The sequence below is a fragment of the Xiphophorus couchianus genome, chromosome 4 (assembly GCF_001444195.1).
Source record: "Xiphophorus couchianus chromosome 4, X_couchianus-1.0, whole genome shotgun sequence".
Classification (NCBI taxonomy): Eukaryota; Metazoa; Chordata; class Actinopteri; order Cyprinodontiformes; family Poeciliidae; genus Xiphophorus; species Xiphophorus couchianus.
This window is the reverse complement of record NC_040231.1, coordinates 26289506-26306698: the sequence shown is the minus strand read 5'-3', so window position 1 is coordinate 26306698 and position 17193 is coordinate 26289506. Positions and strand designations below refer to the sequence as shown.

The 17193-nt window shown below is 42.5% G+C and overlaps 1 protein-coding gene across 1 annotated transcript in view; it reads right to left on the bottom strand.

Annotated features, from left to right (window-relative positions):
- The window catches only part of znf609b (zinc finger protein 609b), a 94747-nt gene that overhangs the window by 15337 nt on the left and 62217 nt on the right, over window positions 1-17193 (bottom strand). The window contains exon 3 of the mRNA XM_028014303.1: window positions 16532-16757. Coding sequence (XP_027870104.1) covers window positions 16532-16757 — 226 coding nt within the window. The remainder of the gene's footprint in view (window positions 1-16531; window positions 16758-17193) is intronic.

The window sequence follows — 17193 nt, the reverse complement described above, 5'->3', positions numbered from 1 at the left end:
AAACATCCACAGTATTGCACGACGTTTATTAGAAAACTGCATTGAGATGGAATTACAGGATATTTATGAGCTCATGAAAAAGGCAGCTGCAATCAGAGTGATGCTGCTATAAAAATACACAATGCAAACATCTTATCTGGCACCTTGCTATGGTGCCAGGTGCTCGGTTTATTTATTTTTTTCTTCCCCTGACAGGCTTCCTTCTGGACAGCTTCCCATACCGAAAGCCTGGAAGGAACTCTGTAATCCTTGGCTTCTGAGTAACCTCAAATCTTCGCCTCTGGCTTTCTCTCGATAATAATAATACTGCTGCTGCCTCAAGACTACGTTGGGACAACTCAATCACATTTTCAGTCACATGACCACTAGTTACTGCAAGCTGATTTGAAGAAGTGAGCAAAATTGATATTGGTTTATGCAAAATTGTATTTGGTTTATGCAAATTGCTCACAATAAATAAGAGAGGACATTATACCATACTGAAGTCTTTAGTTCTGCAGTTACACTAAATTAGGCCTGCAACTAACTAATTATTGTAGTAATCAATTACTCTATTGATTATTCTGATGATTAATCAAGAAAACATTGGCCCATTCTGCAGTATTTTTTAATGTAGCCTTTTTAATAAAATATTAGAAATGCATTAAAAGACGCAAATACATAATTCAATTACTTTTAAAAATAAGAAAATAAGCTTTTAATTGCCTACAATGCAACATCATAGCATACCTTCAGTGTGTGCTTGATCAAAGGATGCAGCTAAAAAATACTTCTAACCACACATGAAGAGCTCGACCTACAGTCTAGGGCTAATCTGTTGACTATTTTTTATGGATTAACATCAATATTTGGTTAGCAAAGGTTGCTAACCAAACAGATGAGCATTCGTAATGTATTTCACGGAGCTACAAATGTCAATGTAGTTTAATTAATATATAGCTATCGTTTTTAGTTTGAAGTACAGTTTAAGTCACACAATTTTTTTATGACAAAACTTTCTGCCAAATCAAAGCAGAGAGAAAACAAATTGTTAAAACAAAGAAAAAATAAATACAACACAAAACACTCAAATCACGACCATGTCACATGATGTAATTCATAGGGTACAGTTATCTGTTTAATTATTAGCAACTTGCTAACAGCTACATAAAACCATCAGCTGTTAACGGCTTCATTCGGTGCCTGAAAAAAGGTGGACAAGCAGCAATGGTTATGAGTCAGTAACATTAAGGAACATGGTATGTGCGCTGCACATTTCAACATAAACAATTGGTGTTCATTTAAGGGAAATGTTCTCAATCTTTTTCAGGCAAACATAGTCTTTTTCATAATGTTGGTTATACATTTCCATATTAGCATTGTGACAACCCTGGTCTCTATAAGAAAAGGATGTTTGTGACTAACTGCATTGATGTTTACTCCCCTTTATCATTTTAATTCTGAATCAATCATAGTAAACATTTTCACCACAGTAATCCACAGTATGGGAACTGCAAGTGACTTTTTGATTCTCTGTACCAAACTAAGAACTCCCATCAGTTTTGGTCAACAACTGCATTAACCAGCAGAAAGTATTTTGATGCACTTTTTCAAGTGAAGTAGAAATGCAGGTGAATGCATACGCTTTACAGCATAAAGAATAAAAATGGTTAAATGTCAAAATCAGAAATGCCAGGTCAGACATCAATAAAAACTAGTAATAGTTATTGATATTAGTCAAAACCTGCTTTTTCTCGCTAGTTCTTTTTTCCCCCCTGCAAAATGACAATTTTCTACGCAACCCAATTTAGAGTCAGTGTATGAACTAAAACTAATTTGAATTTTCGTGTTTTCAGTTTCAACGTGTCAAGACAAAACAAAACAACATCCAACTTGAACACCAAAACAGAACTGATGGGCTCTATTAGAGACGGGAAGTCATTGAATGAAATATGTTTGGCATTTATTGCTCCTTTATTTCCAAACAAGGGTGAAATGGCGCTACAGAACTTTAGTTTCTATTTTTGACTCAATTCCTCACAAGCTTAAGCGCAGTGATTGCTTTAGACATGCACAAATAAAATAAACATCTGATCGTCGACGAGTGTATTAATTCAGACACAAAAATAAAAACAAATGCAAATAATTTCATGAAAAATATGAAGTAAGGGTGAAAAACAAAATGTATCATTTTCTAAACTATCTATTGGAGCATATAAAGGAGTCCTTCTCAGAAGAAACAAACAAATGTTAACAGGTTTTCAATAAACTGGATAGAGTTCAAGATGACTTTGCACACATCATTTCCTTTAATATACGTGTGTATGTTTGAGCCTTGATCCCGCTGTTGACTGACTGGATTTGTTTCTGGATTTATTTTAGTAGGGGGAGAAAAACCCCCAAAAAACTGCTGGAGTTCAAAGATCAAAAAATAAAACTTGCTGAGCGGAGCTGCATTTCACTTGGGATTTGTTCTGTAGGGAAGGGTTTCAGCGGGGTGAGAGAAAAGGGTCAGAGTGATATAAAGCGAACCCAGTTCCCCGCTCTCTGCCGTCCCCCTCACATCCCCCCTTATTGTGTCGGGCTTAATAGGGTCACCCAGGACAACTGAATGAAGCCCGCATTAATGAGAGGAATTGGCCTGTAATTTTAACACTCGTTTCCTTTCAGTGCTGTTGAACAACAAACTCTATTTGGACTCTGAACGCAAAACGTGCGAGACTGCTTGGACGAGCGGACAATGAAAGGCGAGAAATGAAGTCAGGAGTAGCGAGTATGCCATGTTCTCTTCTAAGCCTCCCCCTCCTCCCCACTTAACACATTTCATTAAGTTCCAGCAGGAGCAAAAATATCATGTCCTCTGCTGCTGCTGAAGTCGGTGCGGGCTGGGAGTTCACTGGCTGACCTCTGACCTCCTCAAGCCCAACAGGAATCTGCAGAGGTTAATGACATTTTCACTGACTGACCTTGTCAAAATGCCTTAGTTATCTCTGAAAACAGAGGATCGTTTCTCTGCGATAATTAGGTGAAACACTCAATTAGCAGCATAATATTTAAGGTTTCTATTAGACTTTTGATGTGTAAAAAAAAATGTCTGAATAGTACAAGGCATGGCTTAGACAAAAAACAGCAAAACAAACAAAAGTGTTTGCTTGTGTGAACAATTACCAGCACTTGCAATTATCACCTTTCAAAACACACTCAGAATCTGATGTGATTATTGACAGACCCTCGGCTAAAAGAGATCCATTTGTCTCCATTCCTAGTGCTCTGTGTGAAAGCTCTGCTTTTAAAGGCTGTATGCAGATAAAAAATAAAAAAAAAGTGGGAACAATGAGAAAAATGGTGTCAGTATTCATCAGTGGGGATAAAAGATAACTGGGTGCTGCCACGAGCAATAACCGTAACCTTGACAAATGAAGCGTTTGAGCACCCAAGTGTCAAGCATGTTTTCATTTTACTGTGTTATTCTGCTCTCACGGTGCATAAATGGAAGTAGAGCTTGTCCGGTTATGTGAGTGTCAAAATGCTAAGTCCTCGTGATGACCTTTAGCTTAAATGCTGGGCAGACAGCGATTTAGGACGAGCCGTATGAGTCACTTTCAGCACTGTGGAGGTAATACATTGGAATGTAGTCCTGGCAGTAGTCTGTAAAAACCCCCAAGGGGCTTCAGCGCTCCAGTTTGAACACTCCTGGGTTAGGAGCTTGTGTGGTCCTATATTCTGATCCTCCCTGACCCACTAAAGGACTACATGAAAGTCTTGTAGTCTAGATTGCTGATTCTCATAAAAAATGATGGTAAGAAAAAAATCTTAAAGGGGCCAAGAATACAGTGCAAGTTTATAGCAAAAAATAAGTAACTATGCTAACTTTAGTTGCTATAAAAATTGGACCTGTGTTGCTTAAACTGCTGCTCTTTCCGAAACTCCGCCTTCAGGAAGTCATCAAAACATCTCTTGAAGGTGGCATTAGGTCCACCCCGGCGTTTTTCACAGTTGAATGGTTGCCATGGAGATTAAAGGATTTCTCAAACATGCATGAAAGAATCGAGGCATCACTCCAAGTATGTTTTTGAAGAGGGAACAAACATTATAACATGATGTAAAACTCAAAAAAACAGATTTTACATTATAGTGCCCCCATTAAAATTCAGCTGCTGGTTTCAGATGAATATTTGTCTCACTATTTTAAGATGGCATTTCCGAGGGTTCAAAGCGTTTCTGGTTTTAATGGTTACAAAGATAAAATGTCAGAAGATTTTATCTTTGTTATAGCAAAGATAAAATGTTATCTTCAGGGTATAGCAGCCTGGCCATACCCTACGCAATTTTGCTCCTCGATTCTCATTTCCCTTTAGTTCTCTGTCTGGGATTTTTCCCATTGAACTCGATTTCCCAGGCAAAGTTTAAACAGGGCCAGTCAGAGCACAGAAGGAGGAGTCGTGAACAATGACGTTGGTTTTCTACTCTGTTTTAGAATTGTAATCTGTTATATAGGTCTGCAATGGCAGAAAAGGAAGTGAATGAAGTGTTTAAGTCGGAGTTGTACATGCTTCCAAATATCGAGCAATTAAAGTCGTAGGAAAAGGAATGTTTACGACATTTTATTGCTGTTAAAGATGTTGTATCCCTACACTCCATGGGGTTGTTTCCAGGGCATGCAATTTCTAAGAAACTGTATTAAGCTGGCACAATGCACGTCACATCAAAATGTTGTAATGTCGGATAAATATTTAAACCACAAGGGGGAAAAAAAGGTGTACACTTTATATTTCTCCAACGTGCTTAAACTGTCTACATTTTTGGACAGATTTATAATTTGTTGCATTTGTTAAAGATTGAAAATCAAGATGCACATTTCCTCTACAACATTAACTAATTAATTTCTAATCATAAGGATGCACAAACTGTAAGGAATGTTAAAAAAACAGATGAATCCAAACATCTTTCCTTGCAGAAACATAAAGTGTACATATAGACTATAGTACTGGAGGTGAAAGATGGTATAGATGACTGCTGGATGTGAGATGGGTCTGGTTGATGATTTTATTTGGATTATAAAGCCGCAGTTGAAAAGTTCAGGCTGCCTTCTGGTTTATAAAAGGAGAAAGTCTGAGGTAACTCTCCCTGACAGGAATAACAGCCTGTGAGAAGGTCAATTCTCTTATACCACTGAGAGGAACGGAGCGCAGTATTAGTATGCTTTCCACATTGCCCAACATTATCAGCTGCATGCAGCAGTCTCTACCTCCACATAAAGAAAAACAGCAGCCTACCATGCCGGAAATGACCAAAATATAAAATCCTTGACATTTTTTCCACATTTTTACATGCAAATGGTTTTATAAGTCATCAACACTGCAGCAGGGAGCAGTATCCTCAAATGTCATACGGGTGAATCTACAATCTCTTGTTAAAACAACCCCTCTGGTGTTTTTCCTTAGAGGAGATGGTGCTGAGATTAAGAGACGGATCTGCCAAAGGCACATTACTCAAGCTCTCCTTGACGTGTATAAGGAAAACATGATATCTTGTGACAACCACTGGCAAAGCCCTCCAACTCCTCCAGGCATATGATTTATACTTTGAGACTGTTTAAGTGTTTGGAAAAAGGCTGTTGTCGGCCAGTAAGAACGGGAACAAATGTCTCTTTTTTCACGAGATTTGGGTTAATTCGGGAACCATCTTGCCAACTTCACCCTGGGACTAAATGTATGACTAACAAATCAGGCTTTCTCCCTCAGGAACAATAATCCGTGACTATCTGAAGTTTCCTATTGTGTCATTTTAACCACATGTATTTAGGAAAGCGACATTCTAGCTTGGAAATTGTCCACTTCCACTCTTGCACAGTAAGCACTGGTGAGGGTAAAAGTTGGCTCAGAGAGCGGCCAAAGAATAGGCAAATGAAAATCGTCTGTGCGCGAACTGAGGAAATAAACCGTTTTACCACTTTTGCTTTAATCCTTAGGCTTTGCGCCCGACTGTTAATAAAATAGGTCTTTTGTAATTGGCTTTGCAATCCATTTGGTTGCTGCTCATTGGCCTGATTGACAGACACAGGCGTCCAGACAACGCTTCCTCTATTTTCAAGTACAGTTCCTCAGGTAACGTCCCAAAGAGTGGCCATGGCTCCTCTGAAAAACGATGTAATGAGTCGTCAGTAAAAGACAGATGACAGGTGAGCAATACACTCAGACATCCGTTTATCATACAGAACTGGTTTAATTCATATTCAGAAAGTAAAAAAGGGAGAAACTAAACAAATTGCACCATTATTACAGGCGAGATGATATATCTGGTCAATGAGACAAAACTACACACAATATCTTGACAAGATGAGATTTTAATATTTAGGGGCCTACTGAGATGCTGTCCAGACTTAATCTATTTCAGATGAATCTGTGTGGAAGTAAGTTGATAGCAGAGAGGCCCACTTTATACATAAACTCTGGTTTTCTGTGCGAGAATACCCAATCTATGCTAGCTATGAGAATACCCAATCTATGCTAGCTATGAGAATACCAAATCTGTGCTAGCTATGAGAATACCAAATCTGTGCTAGCTATGAGAATACCCAATCTGTGCTAGCTTTGAGAATACCCAATCTGTGCTAGCTTTGAGAATACCCAATCTGTGCTAGCTTTGAGAATACCCAATCTGTGCTAGCTTTGAGAATACCCAATCTGTGCTAGCTTTGAGAATACCCAATCTGTGCTAGCTTTGAGAATACCCAATCTGTGCTAGCTTTGAGAATACCAAATCTGTGCTAGCTTTGAGTATACCAAATCTATGCTAGCTTTGAGAATACCCAATCTATGCTAGCTTTAGGAGAGTCTTTAGCCTAACACTGCTTTAGTCATGCTCCGGATCATAAACTTTCGGGTTTTGATGTTGTTAACGTTGTAATAGCATGGATAATAGAATTTTTATTGAAATTCCAAAAACATTGAAGATGCTAATTTTTTTCCATCCATCCATCCATCCATCCATCCATCTTCTTCCGCTTATCCGAGGTCGGGTCGCGGGGGTAGCAGCTTCAGAAGGGAGGCCCAGACTTCCCTCTCCCCAGCCACTTCTTCCAGCTCCTCCGGGGGAATCCCGAGGCGTTCCCAGGCCAGCCGAGAGACATAGTCCCTCCAGCGTGTCCTGGGTCTTCCCCGGGGCCTCCTCCCGGTGGGACGTGCCCGGAACACCTCACCAGGGAGGCGTCCAGGAGGCATCCTGACCAGATGCCCAAGCCACCTCAACTGGCTCCTCTCGATGTGAAGGAGCAGCGGCTCTACTCTGAGTCCCTCCCGGATGACTGAGCTTCTCACCCTATCTCTAAGGGAGAGCCCAGCCACCCTACGGAGAAAACCCATTTCGGCCGCTTGTATCCGCGATCTCGTTCTTTCGGTCATGACCCAAAGCTCATGACCATAGATGAGGGTGGGAACGTAGATCGACCGGTAAATCGAGAGCTTCGCTTTTTGGCTCAGCTCTCTCTTCACCACGACGGACCGGTACAGCGCCCGCTTGACAGCAGACGCTGCGCCAATCCGCCTGTCGATCTCCCGCTCCCTTCTTCCCCCATTCGTGAACAAGATCCCGAGATACTTAAACTCCTCCACTTGGGGCAGGACACCCCCCCCTGACCCGGAGAAGGCACTCTACCCTTTTCCGGCTCAAGACCATGGCCTCGGATTTGGAGGCACTGATCCCCATCCCGGCCGCTTCACACTCGGCTGCGAACCGATCCAGCGAGAGCTGCAGATCACGATCTGATGAAGCCAAAAGGACCACATCGTCTGCGAAAAGCAGAGATGAGATCCTGAGGCCACCAAATCGGATCCCCTCAACACCTTGGCTGCGCCTAGAAATTCTGTCCATGAAAGTGATGAACAGAATCGGTGACAAAGGGCAGCCCTGGCGGAGTCCAACTCTCACCGGAAACGAGCCCGACTTACTGCCGGCAATGTGGACCAGACTCTGACACCGGTCATACAGGGACCTGACAGCCCGTATCAAAGGGCCCGGTACCCCATACTCCCGGAGAACCCCCCACAGGGCTCCCCGAGGGACACGGTCGAACGCCTTCTCCAAGTCCACAAAACACATGTAGACTGGTTGGGCGAACTCCCATGCACCCTCCAGGACCCTGCTGAGGGTGTAGAGCTGGTCCAGTGTTCCACGACCAGGACGAAAACCACACTGCTCTTCCTGAATCCGAGGTTCGACTATCCGACGGACCCTCCTCTCCAGGACCCCTGAATAGACCTTGCCAGGGAGGCTTAAGAGTGTGACCCCTCTATAATTGGAGCACACCCTCCGGTCCCCCTTTTTGAACAGGGGGACCACCACCCCAGTCTGCCAATCCAGGGGAACTGCCCCCGATGTCCATGCGATATTGCAGAGTCGCGTCAACCAACACAACCCTACAACATCCAGAGCCTTAAGGAACTCCGGGCGGATCTCATCCACCCCCGGGGCCTTGCCACCGCGGAGCTTTTTAACCACCTCGGCGACCTCGCCCCCAGAGATTGGAGAGCCCAACCCAGAGTCCCCAGGCTCCGCTTCCTCAGTGGAAGGCATGTTGGTGGGATTGAGGAGGTCTTCGAAGTACTCTGCCCACCGGCCCACAACGTCCCGAGTAGAGGTCAGCAGCACACCATCCCCACTATAAACAGTGTTGGTGCTGCACCGCTTCCCCCCCCGAGACGCCGGATGGTGGACCAGAATCGCCTCGAAGCCGTGCGGAAGTCTTTCTCCATGGCCTCTCCAAACTCCTCCCACACCCGAGTTTTTGCCTCAGCAACCGCCCGAGCCGCATGCCGCTTCGCCCGCCGGTACCCATCAGCTGCTTCCGGAGTCCCACAGGCCAAAAAGGCTCGATAGGACTCCTTCTTCAGCCTGACGGCATCCCTCACTGAAGGTGTCCACCAACGGGTTCGAGGGTTGCCGCCGCGACAGGCACCGACAACCTTGCGGCCACAGCTCCGATCGGCCGCCTCGACAATGGAGGCACGGAACACGGTCCACTCAGACTCCATGTCCCCCACCTCCCCCGGGACGTGTTCGAAGTTTTGCCGGAGATGGGAGTTAAAGCTCCGTCTCACAGGGGATTCCGCCAGACGTTCCCAGCAGACCCTCACAACACGTTTGGGCCTGCCAGGTCTGACCGGCTTTCGCCCCCGCCACCGAAGCCAACTCGCCACCAGGTAGTGGTCAGTGGACAGCTCCGCACCTCTCTTCACCCGAGTGTCCAAGACATACGGCCGCAGATCCGATGAAACGATGACAAAGTCGATTATCGAACTGCGGCCTAGGGTGTCCTGGTGCCAAGTGCACATATGGACACCCTTATGCTTGAACATGGTGTTCGTTATGGACAATCCATGGCGAGCACAGAAGTCCAGCAACAGAACACCGCTCGAGTTCAGGTCGGGTGGGCCGTTCCTCCCAACCACGCCCCTCCAGGTCTCACTGTCGTTGCCCACGTGAGCGTTGAAGTCCCCCAGCAGAACAAGGGAGTCCCCAGGAGGAGCACTCTCCAGTACCCCCTCTAAGGACTCCAAAAAGGGTGGGTAATCTGAACTGTCGTTCGGCCCGTAAGCACAAACGACAGTCAGAACCCGTCCCCCCACCCGTAGGCGATTTTTTTCCAATCAGGATAAAAAAAAATAACTTTAAAAATGTGGGATAAGGTAGCTGTGGTCGAAGAATATATTTTAAGCTTTGAACTAGAAGTGCACAACTGCAGCCCTGATTTTGGTCAATGAAACAGTTCTTCAGTTTAGCACCAATAGGAAGCTCTAAAGCAGATCTACAATTTAGTTAGCATCGTTAGCCGCTAGATTGTTAGCTAGTGGCTGTCAGTGCCAACAAAACCTCTGCATACACTCTGATTACCAATTTTCAATAACTGACCACAAAACAACTGCGTATCTACTTCCTTTCCAACTTCAGAATAAGAGTCTTAGACATAGACACTGTAATGTAAAGCATTCTTCTTCATATCTAGGGCCCTTCATGATAGCTTGAACCAACGCAGCAACTAGGCAGTGCTACACGAGATAAACTTAACTTCCATCTGTTATACATTCACATTTCTTCTATGCAGAAGCCTAACCGTTATTAACTGCCATGACAAAGCCTGCTGCAGTGATGGCGGCTGTATAAATAATCCATGAGACAAACACTTATCACAAACAGCTTATATTATTCATCTATTAGGGAGCATAAGAAGCTGTGGGACCTGCTTTGGGAATAGCTTGCTGTGAACTGAAGGATTGGTGTATGTCTGTGTGTGTGTGTGTGTGTGTTGTCTAAACGCCACACTGCCACTGGCATGGAGCTGCAGTGTTTGGCTAAAGGGGCCCCCTCTGTGTTCCCTCTGCCCTGGAGCAGGAGCCAAGGCGTTCTGGGCTCCGTTTCAAGACCAATAAACTTCTCCTGCATCTCAGAGATGGCATTTGGAGGTATCAGCATGCTAAGCCTGGGAGGGGCCGCCCCCGTCGCCCCGCCGACACGACCCTGGGAGCTGCCACTGCCTCGTCTGCTCTGAGGGGATTTGTTTCAGTGCTAGGCCTTAAAATACCATCGCTCTGACCCCCCTCCTCACCCAGCTAACCTCCTCTGATCTCTATGCTTCAGTTGCCTCCAGACTGACAGCTTTCTCCTACGTTAGACATTTTTTGTTCTTCTACAAAAGACCTACATGGCTTTAATTTCTTTTTTTTTTTTTTTTTTTAAATGTATGTGGGTTTTATTTTAGAGCAACCCATGATGCAGTTTAGCTTCCATTAAGTCATTATCCAGATTTGGACGCATGTATGCTCAAAGCCTCAAATTACACGAGACGAAAAAAAAAAAAAAGAAAAAAAATTTCATTCATCCTCATCAAGCGAGAATGTTGTCAGGTCTAACCAGAGGTCTAGTTCCTTTGATCGCTTTTTATGATGTGTTGCTTGCTTCCTCTTCGTCTGCTTCCTTCTCTGGCATTCAGAGTGAGTCGGGTGAGGCGCAGACAATTACTGGGAGCTTGTTGTTCATTTACTCCCACTAGGCCAAAAGGCGGAGGTGATAAAGCAGCTGTTGTTTGGCATGCTAAATTATATCCGCACGTACATTTAGATAGGTGTAAAAATGCCTGAAATCTACATATATGAAAGAATCTGGTAAACGCTTTTTTTAAATTCACTTCTAATCAGAATGACTGCTGTGTTTTTTTTGAGTCTTTTGTTTTTTTTGACAGAGTTGGTTCTTATTTGTTGAAGTAACAGCAGCTGCATGGGGGAGTGACGCAAATGGCAACCAGGTCGATTTCATTCCAAGGCCAGTCAGCGGATTTTTAGGAGCTTGTGCCATAAAAAAAATGATGCAGAGGGAATACAGCACATATCTTTGTGTTGTTTAATGTGGTTTGAGAAAAGCAGCACAATGGAAGTCATTGAGAATAAGTTCACTGACTATACCAAAACTGAAAAATCTGAAGAATGCAGATTTTAAGGATTAAACGACAAACGGATGTTTCCTTTTGAGACACGACATCAGGCTCTCTTATAAATAGAAGCTCATTTATCTGCAGCTAACAAGCAGCAAATTCAAAGAAGCCGTTTTTAAGCTAAACATTTGGCTTTAATGTTTAGCAAACAAAGATTTTTCATGTTGGAGTTGAGTTAATATACAAAGCTGATAGCTCATTAAAAGGTAAAATTGAGAGTGGGGCTGTGGATAATTTTATTGAAGGCTGAATTGTTGCTACTTTGATGGAAAACCATCAAATAGAATCAAACCAAAGCAAAGGCCTTGGTCAGAGAAAAACCAATAGATGAGCGTTAAAGATGTGCGTTTTGATTTGCATCTCTACTCTACTCGACACATAACAGGTTCTTACGTGTTCTCTTCTTAGCATCTCTTACAAATACAGCAAAAGTCAGTTTAAACAAACTTAGGATGAAATGTAAACAAACTTCAACAGCATCCGAAATGTAAAGACATGAAAAATGTATACAGAAGAAAAATACTGACCTCGTTTTATTTCTGCTTGCTGAATCACTTATGTCCTTTTATGGAGACTGGCCTTTCAAATACCAAATAGAGTAAAATCGTAGCTGTTCGGCCAGGTTTTTATTCTAATGATGCCTTTCCACCGTGTAAACAATATTTGAACTTAATGAAAATATTTAATAAATATCATTAAGAGAAAACGAGAGTTTGCTTACAGACGTTTTTCTGTGAAAATCAGGGTAAAAAAAAATCACATCTATAAAGCAAAAACACAACTATAATTACGATGTTAAATTGAGTGTGTGAAGCTGCTAAACTGCTACCTGATCGTTGCAGTTAAGTGTATACATATATTTTGTATATTTGATGAGTTTATGCAAATCATCTCTAAGAAGCAGATGGTGTTACTATTGGAAACTGTATCTTGTATTTATTGAAACAGGTAAAATATGCACCATCTGGTGATTTTTTGTTCTTAACTTGAAGGTTTTATAGATTTGAAGGTGTTTTTTTTTTTTGTTCTGTGAATATCTGTAAAGGTTATTCAGTTTCATTAGAAGTGATAATCTGTAATATTTCATAAAAGTCAGCAGGTCCAAACAGGGTTCAGAATCGCAATTAATGGAAATATAACTTCATATAAAATCTTCAGAAAATAATGTATAATTTAATAGAACTACACATGAGATTTCTGACTTTGTAGGAGTTTTTGTCTTCATAATTCATTAAAACCAGTAAACTACCAACACAACCCATACAATTATACTGGGGTTAAACACAGCATGCTACCACCAACAACACTATGTCAGTACACAAGTATGGTATGTTGCTATCGGTCAATAATAAATGCTTTCAATAAAATGTAATTGTGTAATATTGATCTTGGTTACATTAAAAAGAAACAAACATTTGTTTATTCCACTAGCAACAGTGGCTGGTGAGAGAAATGCTTAACTTCCACCCCTTGACAATCAATGGCATAAATTACAGTATATCAAATGAATAGTACGATATGAAAACATGCATGTACATGTAATTTGTTCCTGTCAGCTAACATGGACCATATTTCTTCTCCATGTCCATAAATCCCCAGTAATAAATTGAGCGCTTTTGATATTTGAAACCGTGTTTTTTTGACAGCGATCGCTCTGCCCTTTCAAACCACAGCTCTTGTTAGGGGGGCAGGGAACGAGGGAGCCGGCTACCTTAAACGAACATAAAAAAGAAAAAAACGTACAATTTTTTAAAAAAAAAGTCATATCACAAGTAGCTTCTTCCCATCAAGCAACTCTCACGGCAAATTTCAAAGTAAGTCTAAAAACCCTGACAGAAATAAATTACGTCTGCTTGACAAGTCTTTTTCCTCTCAGATAAAAAGAAGAAGAAGGAGGGGAAAAAAGCATCTTCAAAGCGAGTGCACTTGTAATCTTATCCGAGTGGTCTCCAAAGCTCTGACAGCCATGACAACCTGTGTGCTACACCTGCAGAGTGCCCACCCCCCACCTCCCAATCACCACCTCCCAACCAACCCCCCTCCCTATCTCTCTTCACCTCACCACTTTAAAAACCACTCTAAAGCACCCACTGTCCTCCTCCCCACTGGGCCAGACAGGACAGAATCAGAGGAAAACACAGCTCCACCAGACCAAACCACCACCTCTTTCAGCCAAAATACCAGCTTGAGAGAAAGAGAGAGAGAGAGAGTGCAGGCGAAGGACAGGGGGAATGTGAAGGGGGTAGAGGGGGGCAGGGCAAAAGGAGGGGGCTCAATCACTCTGTGGGAGGCAGAGAATGAGGGAGAACAGCATAGTACTAGTTTTGGCTCAGAGCCATGTTTGTGTCACTAACAGAAGTGGCCTTGTCTCCCCCCCACTCCCACCCCCCACGCCATGCACTCACTCTCTCCCAGTTTGCCTGGATACAGAGTCAAGGGGTGACCGGCTGGATGCTCTGTAACAGAAGAGAGGGAATCAAACACGGCTCAGAGCTGGAGCAAAAATCATAAAAAAAGGATAGAGGGGGGAAAAAGCCACTCAATGGCAGGGGCTGTTTTGGGAATGTTGATCAGACAGAGAGTTTTTTTTTTTTTATCCCCCCCTTTTCCCTCTTCTGTTTGGTTCCTCAAAGTGAACCAACAGGCAGCACTGTGGATGTGTGGGCGATTTGTACTCAGCATGCCCGCAGAGCGGCTGAGCGCGAGCCGCTTTGAAGATTCACTGTTTGCATTATTTCACATTCACAACAGAGAGAGAGGGGGGGGGGGGAAGAAGCAAAGTTTCTCAGATCCAAAAGGAACCCTGATAATGATACTGATACATCTTAAAATTAAATAAGCTCAATGTGGTTTCAATCAAAGGCTGGGGGGAAAAAAACCCCCCAAAAAACAGAGTGCCTAAGATTTCGCTCGGATTGCACCGCAGGAGATGAGCCAACTCTATTCCCAACTGGCATGCTTGCTAAAAGAAAAAAAGAAAAAAACAACACAGCTTTTGTTGTGGAGGCATGATGTTTTTGAGGAGATATCTCTGTGCAACAAACTCCCGTCTGCACACTCCCAGGCAGAGAAGAAAAAAAGAAAAAACAAATCAAGGCCACCTAAGAACTGCCTGCCAACCACTATGCTGCCTGGAAATATAATGCAGTATGTGCTGTTAAAGCACAAATTGGTGCCGCCACTATTTCCTCAGGCAAATTTGGATATACTGAATTATATTTCAGGAGGCATGAAGGTATGAAGAGCAATGACAAAACCGTAAAATTCTTTAATGTCTTAGCCACGCAGTAGTCGCTATGCACATATTCAAAGTTTACATACATTCATCAATGGCATAGATTAGGGGAGCACCGATTGCAGATTTAGGGCAGATTACTCATCTTTAAAAAACCCAGCTTGCCAATTCAGGTTTTGGTCAATACAGATTTTTTTTTAAATATCTGAAAAGTTGTTAAGATGACAATAGTGGAGTGACTATTGTTAACCGCACACATGCAGATGAGACCTGGTGTCCGGCCCTCATCTGCACACAGTTGTTGTTTCCATTACAAACGTACGTAACACTTTGTCGATATTTTGCTACTGTCAAAAAAACACAATTTTGCAATTGTGGTTTTTCCATTAAATAAAAAAGGCAATTAAAATCACACGTGAATATGTTTGTTCACACGATGTCAGCTAAAAACATAACGTCATCATCCTCCTGCCACTTCCTGTCAGGAGGATGATGGCAGGTTAAGTTTTTAGTATTCCGCTGGTAGAAATGTCCGGTGTTGATCATGTGACTCGTGAGGTGCAAAAAATGTGTGTTTCCATTGTAATTTCGCAAAATACAAAACTACTGTAAATTTTGATACAGCTGATAAACCACCTCATCTGCATTTGAAATTGCTGTGTTTCCGTTAAGCAAAAGTATTTTTTATAATTCCAGTTTGCATAATTATACAGTAAAGATTTTGGTTTGTTCAGATGTTTGCAGAGGTAGATAAGATCCGTTTCATATGCAAGTATCGGCTGATCATGAGCCAAGCATGAATATAGTTAATCCTTGATTTTAACGGTGCATGTGAACCAATGCAGATCTGATGTGTGTTTGGAATCACAGCCATCTTGGCACACCCAATTGTGTTCCAAGTTTGAACCATCTGACCCAGAATTTCTCAAATCCTTAAGAAGGTTCCAGAACAATCCAAGAACCATAGCGATTCAAGTCTCCCATAAACTGGAACCTGCTACAACACTGTTGTCATTGTTCACATTGAAGCCAGTTTAACATCAACATTGACTGAAAAGCTGTTGGCCAAGATAGAGGTGCCTGCTGTAAAAATCCAAACTTTCAAGCTTCAATGAAATTTGCAGCTGCCCTAATGTACAGGCCAAATCCCTAGCCAAAGGAGACATATTGAGGCTTATAGCCACAGTGACACAATGCATATTTGGATAAGTCAAGGTGATGCTTTCGCACCTACATGGTCAATAGCACAAAACTGTTCAAGACTGCCTTTAGATTCTTCCAACTTCACCTCAGAACAACAATTAAATGGCTGAACCCTGGATATAGCTGGGTGCTAAAGCAGGATAATGATTTCAAACAGATTTCTAAACTGTTCTTGAAATTAATACAGCGAAATGAATCTATCAAACGTTGTGGTCTCAACCCAGCTGAAAATGTACAGACTATACCCAAAAGGCAGGTCAACGCCAGAAAACCAACCAATGAATAATTGGGCTCTACTGTAAAATCCAGCCGGATTTATTCCAGAAGAGTGTTGATGACGAGCATTATCAAGGTGCAATTTGTTGAGGAATATTTAACATTTCACCACATAACACTGAGTAGTGATTGTGTTTGAATAGCTTTGACTGTGTGGATTAAAGAAAATCTACAAGAAATTCCAACCATTGCTTAAGCAAAAAAAGCAAAACTAACTGACGGGAACTGTACAAGACAAGACACATCAATCCCATATGTTTTACAATATTTCCTCTTGAGAAAAAATAATGCAGAACCTAAGTGTTTCACAAGAAGAGAATTTTCTGAGAATTATGTTTGATCACTTCTCTTACCGTCTTCGGTTTCTTGCCACACGATGCCTTCAAGGTTGACACTGGTTCCGGGCTCGCACGGCCCCAAACACTCGGGTTCTGTGGCCAGGGCCACGTCGGACGTGTTCACCGCCACCGAGCGTGTGCGCACCATTATCTGCTCGCAAGGCGAGGCGATTTCGCTGTTGCCGACCGTGGCCAGCAGGTGGAGAGGGGGAGGAGCTGGCGTGGAGACGGGAGATTCCATCTGTGAAGAAGGACAAAGAGGGTTGAGAGACAAAAAAAAAAAAAAAGAAACCCATGAAACACTTCAGAACATCTTTCTAATCAAACACAGAGCTAATGTAGTTCTAATAATTTTAATGCTAAAATTATTAGCGATTTATTGGCTTCTGTTAATTCTTTATGTGTGTAGTGGCTTAGCATTAGCTTAGATAATTAGCAGTTAGGCTTTAGAATAGCTCAGATTCTTGCTTAGCCAATTACTGGTTACTGAACCTAACCTTTTGGTTAGCTGTGCTCACTGCTGACAGTAACAGCTGCCAATTTTAGAGCAAACATATGCTCTGCCACAACCATGGAAGACATTTTGAAAAATGTCCACAGGAAAGTCCTCTAACGGGCTATTTTAGTGCAAAATTGTACAATATGTAACATCGTGGCTATCTTGGATAACTGTTGCC